At 37.0% G+C, this 13,362-nt stretch overlaps 1 protein-coding gene across 8 annotated transcripts in view; it reads right to left on the reverse strand.

Annotated features, from left to right (window-relative positions):
• Positions 1–13,362, reverse strand: part of CWC27 (CWC27 spliceosome associated cyclophilin) — a 250,306-nt gene that overhangs the window by 232,264 nt on the left and 4,680 nt on the right. For all 8 annotated transcript variants that reach the window (XM_055554539.1, XM_055554540.1, XM_055554541.1 and 5 more), the window contains one exon: positions 3,586–3,682. In XM_055554539.1, coding sequence (XP_055410514.1) covers positions 3,586–3,682 — 97 coding nt within the window. The remainder of the gene's footprint in view (positions 1–3,585; positions 3,683–13,362) is intronic.

The raw sequence follows: 13,362 nt of genomic DNA on the forward strand, positions 1-13,362 counted from the left end.
TATTTCTTTTAACGTCTTACTATATACTTAAATGTTTGTAACTTCTAAAGAATTTAAAACTCTTGCTAAAGGAGGAAGAGGATAAAAGATAACTGATGAAGCATGGACACTGAGGAGACATGGCTGAAGTAAAATTTCAAAAGAGTTAACAGTCACATAAAGTATAAAAATTTTGATTTTCCTATTTACTTCTCTTTTTGCTCCCCACTTTGCTTTTCAAACCTAAAGTTTTATTTCTTCCTCATTTTTCAGAAGAATTAACCAAATTATCAAAGATAACAAGCTTCCCTTCTTCTTTAACCTACTTTTTAAACTTGTAATTTTTAAAAATTTTCACTCATTAAAAAAAAACTTTTTTGGTTACACCACATGGCATATGGGACCTCAGTTCCTCAACCAGCAGTCAAAACTGCACCCCTGCACTGGAAAAGCCCGATCTTAACCACTGGATCACCAGGGAATTCTTGAACGGTTTCACTCATTTTTGAGTGCTCACCTAACTATCTTGCAAAGATCTGAAATCCAAGATTAAGTCTGTGTAACTGTAAATCTTTTGTTTTCATAAAGACTAAAAACTACCCCCAGACACAGAAAGACAAATAGTTAATTTTTTCACTTTTGTGTGGAACCTAAAATAAAGTTCAACACACAGAAACAGAGCAGAATGATGGTTGCCAGAGGCTAGGGGGGGATGGGGAAAACTGGGAGATGATGGTCAAAAAGATATAAATTTTCAATTATAAGATGAGTAAGTTCTGGGGATCCAGTGCACAGCATGGCGATTATTGTATACTAGAAATTTTTATTAATAGTATTGTGTGTATTAGAAATGTATACATTTCATATTCTCACCACACACACACACACAAAGGTAACTATGTGAGGTAACAGATATGTTACTTGATTATGGAAATCATTTCACAATGTATACATTTATTAAATTACCACATTGTACACTATTTAAAAAATCATGTTGTACAACCTAAATGTATACAATTTTTGCCAATCATACTTCAATAAAACTGGAAAAAAAAAATAAGAACTTCTCTTTAACTGTGAACACCATTTTAGCTGAAGGCCGTATCTCAGGCTGTGCTCCCACTAGCTTGCGTTTATTCATTTGCTCTTTAATTTTGGAAACCATGGCCTTTTTTTTTTTTTTAAATATTGATATGACCATTATAAGATCTAGAATATTGTGATTTGTTTAAATCATATAGGCAGAGAATTAAAATGAGGCCCTCTGAATTAAATTTTTAAAACCCTGACTTTATTTATTTGGGAGCATCTTTATTTAAATTAGTTTTCTCAAGTTTCTTGTTAACCTTTGCAAAAATTCCATTTCACACCTTTTCAGTTAAAAGAATTGCTCTAGTTATTTTTTTATTATTTTCCTTGTCTTTTTTCTTTCTACTTGTATTCTCATAAATAGGGAAATAATTTTATTGATGTTGTGATTAAGTTTCATCATCACCTAACTTAAGAACCTTATTTCTTCTTTCATTGTTATATTATATCCAGATGTTTTCTGTTTCTTCTATTCACATGGTCATGGATTATAATTTACCATCTATTCTTTCTAATGTTTTTATACTTTCAATCCTCTGTAAAATTTGAGCTTAATATTCTTCAAACTTCTTTCCAGAAAAAAATCAGACTTTTCTATGTCTACTGTGTTTCTCAGCTCTGTAGACAGTTATTTGAGGCTTCTCTGACTGAACTACCTGTCTGACTCAATTTCCTTCCTGCCTGCCATAGTAATTATTAATAATGGTCTTTACAGATGTCTTATTTTCTCCTTTTCTTTTTTGTCAGCTCAATTTTTCTTTTCTTTTTTGAGGTGCTGAAGGAGGTTGTTTTGTTTTATTGTTTTGGTCTGGGTGTTTTTATTCTTTAGATCTTCCACTGGTAATAATTATCTATTTGGAGAGTTCTCACTGCATCCTACTACTGGTTATTCTGTTGTTTTCTTTCACATCTTGCTTTAGACTCAGAGCGTTGCTTTCTGATACCTTGACTAACCTTCTCTTTTCCTAAAAATCAGATATAATTTAGGACAATGATTTGCCACCACTGGAGATATCTGAAACTATATGCAATGTATACTGAAAGTCAACATGTTATAAATGTTAGGGATATTTAGCTCTAAAAGGGAATATTCTAAAGGGGAAAACACTCAAGTGAATGTAATTCTGTAAAGTTTGTTAAAAAGAAAGATAGTCACTTTATTACTCAAATCTAAGAGTTACTAGTGACATCGGTAATAGCATCACTGAATGTTGGATGGAAGGCTTTATGAAGCAAACAAAATTTTTAATACGCATGAAAAAGCAGATTGGGAATTCCCTGGTAGTCCAGTGGTTAGGATTTGGCACTTTCACTACTGGGGCCCCAGGTTTTACCCCGGCCCTGGTCAGGGAACTAACATCCCACAAGCCACACCACATGGCCAAAAAACAAAAGAACAAGTGGGTTAACTTGAACAGAAAAAGAAGGGAAGAGAAAGTATTCCAAAAACGCATGTGAGGATATGAGAAGATTTCAGGAAATGAAGGAGGTTATAAGTGGAAATGGGAAGGACCTGCTCAGGAAATAAAGGTAGTAGTCAACTGAGATCACATGGTTATTCAGTGCAATGAAAAATGAAGTTGGAAAACTAGGAAGCCAAGCTGCCTGAGGATTTAACTACCAGATGAATTAAACGTGAGGGTAAAGAGATCAAAGATAAGAAAATGGAAGACCAGGTAAGAGGCAATTACAATCACATGGGTAACAGTTAGGCAGTTTGGGGAAGAAACTGGTAAATTTGGTTTTATACTATTTGAATTGTAGCTGACAGTAGAAGATTTAAGTAGAAAAGTCCACCAGGCAATCAGATATGTAAATTAGAGTTCAAAAGAGGAGAAATGGTTGGAATTCTACATTTGATGGTTACATGGTTGGAAATTAGCTCAGTTGGTAAAGAATCCACCTGCAACGCAGGAGACCCCGGTTTGATTCCTGAGTGGGGAAGATCCGCTGGAGAAGGGATCAGCTACCCATTCCAGTATTCTTGGGCTTCCCTTGTGGCTCAGCTGGTGAAGAATCCACCAGCAATGCGGGAGACCTGGGTTCGATCCCTGGGTTTGGAAGATACCCTGCAGAAGGAAAAGGCTACCCACTCCAGTATTCCTGCCTGGAGAATTCCATGAACTATACAGTCCATGGGGTCTCAAAGAGTCGGACATAATGGAGTGACTTTCACAACTTTCACTTTCACTGGTTGGAAGTAACAATTAAAGAAAAAAGATAATACAGAACTAAAAGCATCTTAGGCAGTACCCACTTTTAGAGGATGAAAAAAAGAAGTGAGATAAATTTCTGTTAAAGATGCAGAGATTTACTGACTGGTGGCAGGGGGTTGGAGGGATTTTTATTTCCTCTCTCAATTTCCTGACACACAGCTCAAACCCACATTGCTTCTATCAACTCTGATCATTCATTACCACTATTTAACATGAGTCTTCAATGTTGTGGGAAAATACACTGCAATTTTTAAATTAACAAAATTTCTTTTACAGAATAAAATTCAAGAATTATGATTACCTTCCAAACAAAGCTGGATGAAATTTCTGCATGCTTTAGGAGCTTCTTTTGACCACAACTCTACATCAATATCTCCAGCTGTAGTTTTCAATAAAACCTGTAGAAAGCACATAAAATCATTATCGTTTTGCTTCATAATGAGTTTATTGGCTGTTCAACATAAAGTATTCACTACTGAATTTTCCATTTTAAAACAAACATGAGAAACTTTGCTTGGTTTCTGTTGTTATACTCAAAAACTTCAAATAATCAGTACAAGTTACTCTATTTCTATCTTTTAAATACTATTTTCAGAAATAATTTATGCTTTATGGAAAATTTAGCACAAATATTTTTTAATCACAGAAACAACTGCATTCATTTAAAAATCAATGCTGTAAACTTGCTTTAATTTTAAAAGTTTTCCATATCATTTCTTCCAATAAAATTGGTAAAGCAAATTAAGACATTAAAGAACAATGATCCCATGAAACTACAGCACTATAAGACGATTTTACAATTATTTTTTAACATATGAACAGTTGATCTCTTCACTCACAATCACGCCATTTCCAATTTACAAAGGAACATTCTTAATCCAATTCTGGGTTGTATATTAGGGACCAAACCTGTATCTCCTGTGTCTACTACACTGGCAGGTGGATTCTTTACCACTGAGCCACCAGGGAAGCCTCTTAAAATTACTATCGACAGTAAATGAAATCCGTTGATAGTCTCCTTTCCACAGCTCATGAAGGCAGTTACTCCTTGGTGCAAGCAGCCATCTTGCAGGAACCAAAATCTCTACTGAGTCCACAGGTAGAAAAAGCTTATAACAATCTTATTAATAATTACAAACAACCAAAAAGAACAGAAAGCTCTAAATCTGAACACCCTGGCACAGCTGAATCCAACTGCTCTAGTATCACTTCCCCCACACACCCAGCCCTCAGCAGAACAGAGTCCACTGTCAATCGCTGATTAATGGTCCATGACATATGACCATCACCATCACTTTTGCTACAACTGCCTTTCAGTTTCTGCTTCAGAAGCCCAAATTACACTGCCATAATTTATATAACATTGATGAATGTATTGTATCTTTTTGGGCTTTTACTGGCTATATAGTTCTCTTATAATTATGCACCTGGGGGTGGAAGAGGAGACAACATCTATACTGTAGTAGATTTTAAAATGGTTTCCTTAACCCTTAAAGCACATGGACGCCACCAGATGGTCAACACCAAAATCAGATTGATTGCATTCTTTGCAGTCAAAGATGGAGAAACTCTATACAGTCAGCAAAAACAAGACCAGGAGCTGACTGTGGCTCAGATCATGAACTCCTTATTGCCAAATTCAGACTACCTCTGAGACATCACAGGTTTGGTTTCCCACCACTACAACAAAGTGAATATTGCAAAAAAGTGAGTCACATAAAGTTTTTGGTTTCTCAGTGCACAGAGAAGTTATGTTTACTCTATAATGTATGCAACAGCATTATGTCTGAAAAGACAAAGCGTAAACCTTAATTTTAAAATACTTTATTATTAAAAACTGCCAATCTACATGTAAGCCTTTAGTGAATCATAATCTTTTCACTGGTGGGGGCTTAAAATGTTGCAAGTATTACCCAAATGTGACCCAAAGACACAAAGTGAACAAATGCTGTTGGAAAAATGCTAAGAGGCTTGCTCTTATATGTATAAGTGCATCACTTTGCTGTCTACCTGAAGCTAACACAACACTGTACATCAACTATACTTCAATTAAAAAAAAAAAAAAAGAATAACTGAACAACCAAAATGGATCACTGAAGAAATCAAAGGAAAAAAAAATACCTAGGGACAAAAATACCACATATCAAACCTTATGGGGTACAAGGAAAGTGTTTTTAAGGGAGAAGGTCATAGCAATATGGGCCAAACTCAAGAAACAAAACAGTCCAAAACAATCTAACTTTATACCTAGATGAACTAGAAAAAGATGAACAAATGAAGTCAAAGTTAGAAGAAAGGAAATAATAAAGAACACAGTATAAATAAATGAAAGAGACTAAAAAACAATAGAAAAGATCAATGAAGCTAATGGCTAGCTCTTTGAAAAGAGAAAAAAAAAACTGACAAAACTTTAGCCACACTCACAAAGAAAGAGAGCTCAAATAAATAAAATCAGAAATGAAACAGAAATTACAACTGATACCATACAAACACAAAGAAGCAAAGAGATACTCTGAACAATTATATGCCAACAAATTGGACAACCTAGAAAAAAAATGGATAAATTCCTAAAAACATACACTCTTCCATGAATGAATCATGAAAAAACAGAAAATCTAAATAGACAGATTACTAGTAAGGAGATCGAATCAGTAATCAAAAACTGCCAACAAACAAAAGCACAGGATCAGATGGCTTCACTGATGAATTCTTCTAAACATTCAAAGATTAAATATCTATCCTTTTTAAACTCATTTTACAAAGCTAGCATTACCCTGATACCAAAACCAAAGACATCACAAAATAAGAAATTACTAGAGCTAATCAATGAATATAGTAAAGCTGCAGGATATAAATTAACACATAGAGATCCCTTGCATTCCTATACACTAACAAGGAGAAAACAGAAAGAAATTAAGGAAACAATTCCATTCACCATTGCAACGAAAAGAATAAAGTACTTAGGAATAAATCTACCTAAAGAAACAAAAGACCTATATATAGAAAACTATAAAACACTGGTGAAAGAAATCAAAGATCACAAAGATAGAGAAATATACCATGTTCATCAATATAGTGAAAATGAGTATACTACCCAAAGCAATCTATAGATTCAATGCAATCCCTATCAAGCTACCAATGGTACTTTTCACGGAACTAAAACAAATAATTTCACAATTTGTATGGAAATACAAAAAACCTCGAATAGCCAAAGCAATCTTGAGAAAGAAGAATGGAACTGGAGGAATCAACCTACCTGACTACAGACTATACTACAAAGCTACAGTCATCAAGACAATATGGTACTGGCACAAAGACAGAAATATAGATCAACGGAATAAAATAGAAAGCCCAGAGATAAATCCACGCACCTATGGACACCTTATCTTTGACAAAGGAGGCAAGAATATACAATGGAGAAAAGACAATCTCTTTAACAAGTGGTGCTGGGAAAACTGGTCAACCACTTGTAAAGGAATGAAACTAGAATACTCTCTAACACCAAACACAAAAATAAACTCAAAATGGATTAAAGATCTAAACGTAAGACCAGAAACTATAAAACTCCTAGACAAAAATATAGGCAAAACACTCTCTGACGTAAATTACAGCAGGATCCTCCATGACCCACCTCCCAGAGTAATGGAAATAAAAGCAAAAATAAACAAATGGGACCTAATTAAACTTAAAAGCTTTTGCACAACAAAGGAAACTATAAGCAAGATGAAAAGACAGCCTTCAGAATGGGAGAAAATACTGGAAAAAGAAGCAACTGACAAAGAATTAATCTCAAAGATATACAAGCAGCTCCTGCAGCTCAATTCCAGAAAAATAAACGACCCAATCAAAAAATGGGCCAAAGAACTAAGCAGACAGTTCTCCAAAGAAGACATACAGATGGCTAACAAACACATGAAAAGATGCTCAACATCACTCATTATCAGAGAAATGCAAATCAAAACCACAATGAGGTACCATCTCACAATGGTTAGAATGGCTGCTATCAAAAAGTCTACAAGCAATAAATGCTGGAGAGGGTGTGGAGAAAAGGGAACCCTCTTAAACTGTTGGTGGGAATGCAAACTAGTACAGCCACTATGAAGAACAGTTTTTAAGGAGATTCCTTAAAAAACTGGAAGTAGAACTGCCATACGACCCAGCAATCCCACTGCTGGGCATACACACTGAGGAAACCAGAAGTGAAAGAGACACATGTACCCCAATGTTCATTGCAGCCCTGTTTACAATAGCCAGGACATGGAAGCAACCTAGATGGTCAGCAGACAAATGGATAAGAAAGCTACATATACACAATGGAATATTACTCAGCCATTAAAAAGAATGCATTTGAATCAGTTCTAATGAGGTGGATGAAACTGGAACCTATTATACAGAGTGAAGTAAGCCAGAAAGAAAAACACAAATATAGTATGTTGATGCATATATATGGAATTTAGAAAGATCGTATCGATGACCCTATATGCAAGATAGCAAAAGCGACACAGATGTAAAGAACAGTCTTTTGGACTTTGTGGGAGAAGGTGAGGGTGGGATGATTTGAGAGGGTAGCATTGAAAGATGTATATTATGTGAAGTGGATCGCCAGTCCAGGTTCGATGCATGAGACAGGGTGCTCAGGGCTGGTGCCCTGGGATGACCCTGGGGGATGGGATGGGGAGGGAGGTAGGAGGGGGGTTCTGGATGGGGAACACATGTGTACCTGAGGCTGATTCATGTCGATGTATGGCAAAAGCCACTACATTATTGTAAAGTAATTAGCCTCCAATTAAAATAAATTAATTAATTAGAAAAAAATAACAAAAACAACAACAAAAATAAAGGCCAGAAAGTAAAAGAAAAAAAAAAAGTTCATACTACCCAAATAATCTATACATTTAGTGTGAAAGTGAAGTCGCTTCAGTCGTGTCCGACCCTTAGTGACCCCATGGACTGCAGCCTACCAGGCTCATGCGTCCATGGGATTTTCCAGGCAAGAGTACTGGAGTGGGTTGCCATTTCCTTCTCCAATGCATGAAAGTGAAAAGTCAAAGTGAAGTCGCTCAGTCGTCTCCGACGCTTAGTGACCCCATCGACTGCACCCTACCAGGCTCCTCCATCCATGGGATTTTCCAGGCAAGAGTACTGGAGTGGGGTGCCATTTCCTTCTCCAACATTTAGTGTAATCCCTATCAAAACTCCAATGGCATTTTTCACAGAACTAGAACAAATAATCCTAAAATTTGTATGGAACCACCAAAGACCCCAAATGGACAAAGAAGCCTTGAGAAAGAATAACAAACCCAGAGGTATCATGCTCCCTGATTTCAAATTATACTACAAAACTACAGCAATCAAAACAGAATGGTATTGGTATACAAAACAGAGGCATAGATCAATGGAACAGAACAGAAAGCTCAGAAATAAGACTACACTTTCATGGTTAATTAGTTTACCATGGAGGCAAAAATGCATAATGCGGATAGGATACTCTCTTCAAAAATCTATCCTGGGAAAACTGAACAGCTGCAAGTAAAAGAGTGAAACTGGACCACTATTATATACTATATATAAAAATAAACTCAAAATGGACTCAAGACTTGAATGCAAAATCTGAAACCATAAACATTCCAGAATAAAAGAGATGCAGTAAGATGCTTACTCCTTGGAAGAAAAGTTATGACCAACCTAGATAGCATATTAAAAAGCAGAGACATTACTTTGCCAACAAAGGTCCCTCTAGTCAAGGCTATGGTTTTTCCAGTGGTCATGTATGGATGTGAGAGTTGGAATGTGAAGAAAGCTGAGCGCCGAAGAATTGATGCTTTTGAACTCTGGTGTTGGAGAAGACTCTTGAGAGTCCCTTGGACTGCAAGGAGATCCAACCAGTCCATTCTGAAGGAGATCAGTCCTGGGTGTTCTTTGGAAGGAATGATGCTAAAGCTGAAACTCCAGTACTTTGGCCACCTCATGCAAAGAGCTGACTCATTGGAAAAGACTCTGATGCTGGGAGGGATTGGGGGCAGGAGGAGAAGGGGATGACAGAGGATGAGATGGCTGGATGGCATCAATGACTCGATGGATGTGAGTTTGAGTGAACTCTGGGAGTTGGTGATGGACAGGGAGGCCTGGTGTGCTGCGATTCATGGGGTCGCAAAGAGTCAGACACGACTGAGCGACTGAACTGAACTGAAGAGCCTTTGGTAGTGGTCTTAGCAAGTTGCTTTTTTTTTTTTTTTTGATCAGATTTCAAATCCAAGGGCAAAAAAGGTAAAAATAATGAAATGGGACAATATGAACAAACAAGCTTCTGCACAGCAAAGGAAACCATCAACAAAATGAAAACATAACCTACTGAATTGGGAGAAGATATTTGCACATTATATATCTGATAAAGGGTTAATCTCCAAAATATAAAGAGAACTTATTAACATATGTAACAAAAAAACTGTTTAAAAACCACATATAAGGATCTGAATACACATTTTTTCCAAAGAAGACATACAGATGAGCAACAGGCACATGAAAAGATGCTCAAAATCCCTAATCATAAGGTAAATGCAAATCAAAACCACAGTGAGGTATCACCTCACACCCAACAGAATGGTTATTATTAAAAAGATAAGAAATAACAAGCATTAGCAAAGATACGGAAGAAGGGAACATCTGTGAACTGTTGGTAGGAATATAAATTGGCATAGCCACTATGGAAAACACTGTGGAGGTGACTCAAAAAATTAAAAATGAACTACATACTAACCAGCAATTCTACTGTTGAATATTTATCCAAAGAAAAAGAAGACACTAACTAGAAAAGATATATGCACCCCTTCGTTCACTGCAGCATTATTTACAAAAGCTAGCAAATGAATTTGCAAAGTGATGCTCAAAATTCTCCAAGCCAGACTTCAACAGTGAGTGAATCAAGAATTTCCAGATGGTCAAGCTAGATTTAGAAAAGGCACAGGAACTAGATATCGAATTGCCAACATCCACTGGATCATCGAAAAAGCAAGAGAGTTCCAGAAAAACACCTACTTCTGCTTCATTGATTATGCTAAAGCCTTTGACTGCGTGGATCACACACATCAAGACTGCCAGGAGAAGTATCAATGACCTCAGATATGCAGATGACACCACCCTTATGGCAGAAAGTGAAGAACTAAAGAACCTCTTGATGATAGTGAAAGAGGAGAGTGAAAACGCTGGCTTAAAACTCAACATTCAAAAAAAGAAGATCATGGCATCTGGTCCCATCACCTTCTGGCAAATTGATGGGGAAACAATGGAAATAGTGACAGACGGTTTTCTTGGGCTCCAAAATCACTGCAGATGGTGACTGCAGCCATGAAATTAAAAGACACTTGCTCCTTGGAAGAAAAGCTATGATCAACCTAGACAGCATATTAAAAAGCAGAGACATTACTTTGCCAACAAAGGTTTGTCTAGTCAAAGCTATGGTTCTGCCAGTAGTCACATACGGATGTGAGAGTTGGAATATAAACAAAGCTGAGCGCCAAAGAATTGATGTTTTCGAACTGTGGTGTTGGAGAAGACTTTTGAGAGTCCCTTGGACTGCAAGGAGATCAAAGCAGTCAGTCCTAAAGGAAATCAGTCCTGAATATTCATTTGAAGGACTGATGCTGAAGCTGAAGCTCCAATACTTTGGCCACCTGATGTGAAGAACTGACTCAATGGAAAAGACCCTGATGCTGGGAAAAGACTGAAGGCGGGAGAAGGGGATAACAGAGGATGAGATGGTTGGATGGCATCACCAACTTGATGGACATGAGTTTGAGCAAGTTCCTGGAGTTGGTGATGGACAGGGAAGCCTGGCATGCTGCAGTCCATGGGGTCGCAAAGAGTCTGACATGACTGAGTGACTGAACTGAACATATGGAAACTTAAGTGTCCACTGATGACTAAGTATAAAGAAGACACACACCAGAATACTACTCAGCCATAAAAAAGAAAGTAATATTCATGTGCTACAACATGGATGGAGCTTTAAGAGTATTATGCTAAAAGAACTCAGTCTGACATAGAAAGATAAATACCACGATTCCATTTGCATGTGGACTCTGAAACAGAAACAAATAAAATCCAGACTCTTAGGTACAGAAAATAGTCTGGTGGTTGCCAGAGGTAAGAAACAGTGAAAATGGGTGGGAGGTGAGGGGTAGAATAGGTGAAGGGAATCAAGAGGTACAAACACCCAGTTGCATAATAAGTAAGTCACGGGGATGAAAAGTACAGCACAGAGAATACAGTCAATAAAATAGCATTAACTTTGTATGCTGACAAGTGATAACTAGACTTATTGTGGTGACTGACCATTTTGTAATGTTTCAAATGTTAAATCATGTTGCACACATGAAACTAATAATGTATATCACATATACCATACTTCAATAAAAAATAAAAATAGGGATAGTAATATCTTCATAGGTTTGTTGTGAGGACAAAATGAATTATTATACACAGACTGCTTAGAACAGTATCTGATAGAGTAAATGCTCAAAATATGATCACTATAATTGTTGTAATTATTATTTTTATAAAAATTTTTGACAACAGTAAACTTATAAAAGTAAGTTTATACGGTAAAATCACATTATGGTTGGGTCACCTTTCTAACCAGGTTTTCTTAATCTTTTCATTGGTAAGCTACTGAATTAAAAAAGAAGGTACATTGCTCCTCCTTCGGCCATGCATTCCATTTGGCCTTAACTACTCTGTCATGTGTCATCACTTCATGGGAAATAGATGGGGAAAGAGTGGAAACAGCGTCAGACTTTATTTTTTTGGGCTCCAAAATCACTGCAGATGGTGATTGCAGCCATGAAATTAAAAGACGCTTACTCCTTGGAAGGAAAGTTATGACCAACCTAGATAGCATATTAAAAAGCAGAGACATTACTTTGCCAACAAAGGTCCCTCTAGTCAAGGCTATGGTTTTTCCAGTGATCATGTATGGATGTGAGAGTTGGACTGTGAAGAAAGCTGAGTGTCGAAGAATTGATGCTTTTGAACTGTGGTGTTGGAGAAGACTCTTGAGAGTCCCTTGGACTGCAAGGAGATCCAACCAGTCCATTCTGAAGGAGATCAGCCCTGGGATTTCTTTGGAAGGACTGATGCTAAAGCTGAAACTCCAGTACTTTGGCTACCTCATGCGAAGAGTTGACTCATTGGAAAAGACTCTGATGCTGGGAGGGATTGGGGGCAGGAGGAGAAGGGGATGACAGAGGATGAGATGGCTGGATGGCATCACTGACTCAATGGACGTGAGTCTGAATGAACTCCGGGAGTTGGTGATGGACAGGGAGGACTGGCATGCTTCGATTCATGGGGTCGCAAAGAGTCAGACATGACTGAGCGACTGAACTGAACTGAACTGAACTCTGTCATGTATCAGTGGCTCTTTTTCTTAACGCTTACAAGTAAGACAATACTGTGATAACGTTTCTTAAGAATAAAACATATGGGTTAATATAAAATGTAGATTAAATCATCATAATACATGGAAATTTCATTTTCAGTAGATAAGGAAATTTCTGTCAAGGGGTACTTTCTAAGTTGATACTACTCTTTGTAGAGAGAAATTTTGTCCCATTTATTTGGAATATCTCTGAATCCTTTTAGTATGTACCACTAAACAAACATTCATTGAGCAAACTTACTACATCTGCTTTCAATTCTTTCCAGGGCAAAATTATTTTCTTTTAATTTTTAATTGGAGGATAACTGCCTTACAATATTGTGTTGGCTTCTGCCATACATCAACATGAATCAATCATGGGTATACAGGTGTGCCCTCCCTCTTGAACCTCCTACCTTCCACCACATCCCACCCCTCTAGGTTGTCACATAGCACTGGTCTGAGTTCTCCACGCCAAAATTCTTGCCAAGCTGTCTATGGTACAGAATTTTGAAGCTTCAATTCGTTTTATTCTATAAAAAGTCCCAAACTGGTTTTGAAGGAAAACTTGGGCTATGCCTGATATTCTTTCTCAGTCCAATTCTGTTCAGAAGGACAATGTTTAACACAGTTTGCATACACTAATTTGCATGACTATTTCAT

This window comes from Bubalus kerabau, chromosome 18 (assembly GCF_029407905.1).
Source record: "Bubalus kerabau isolate K-KA32 ecotype Philippines breed swamp buffalo chromosome 18, PCC_UOA_SB_1v2, whole genome shotgun sequence".
NCBI classification, from domain to species: Eukaryota; Metazoa; Chordata; class Mammalia; order Artiodactyla; family Bovidae; genus Bubalus; species Bubalus kerabau.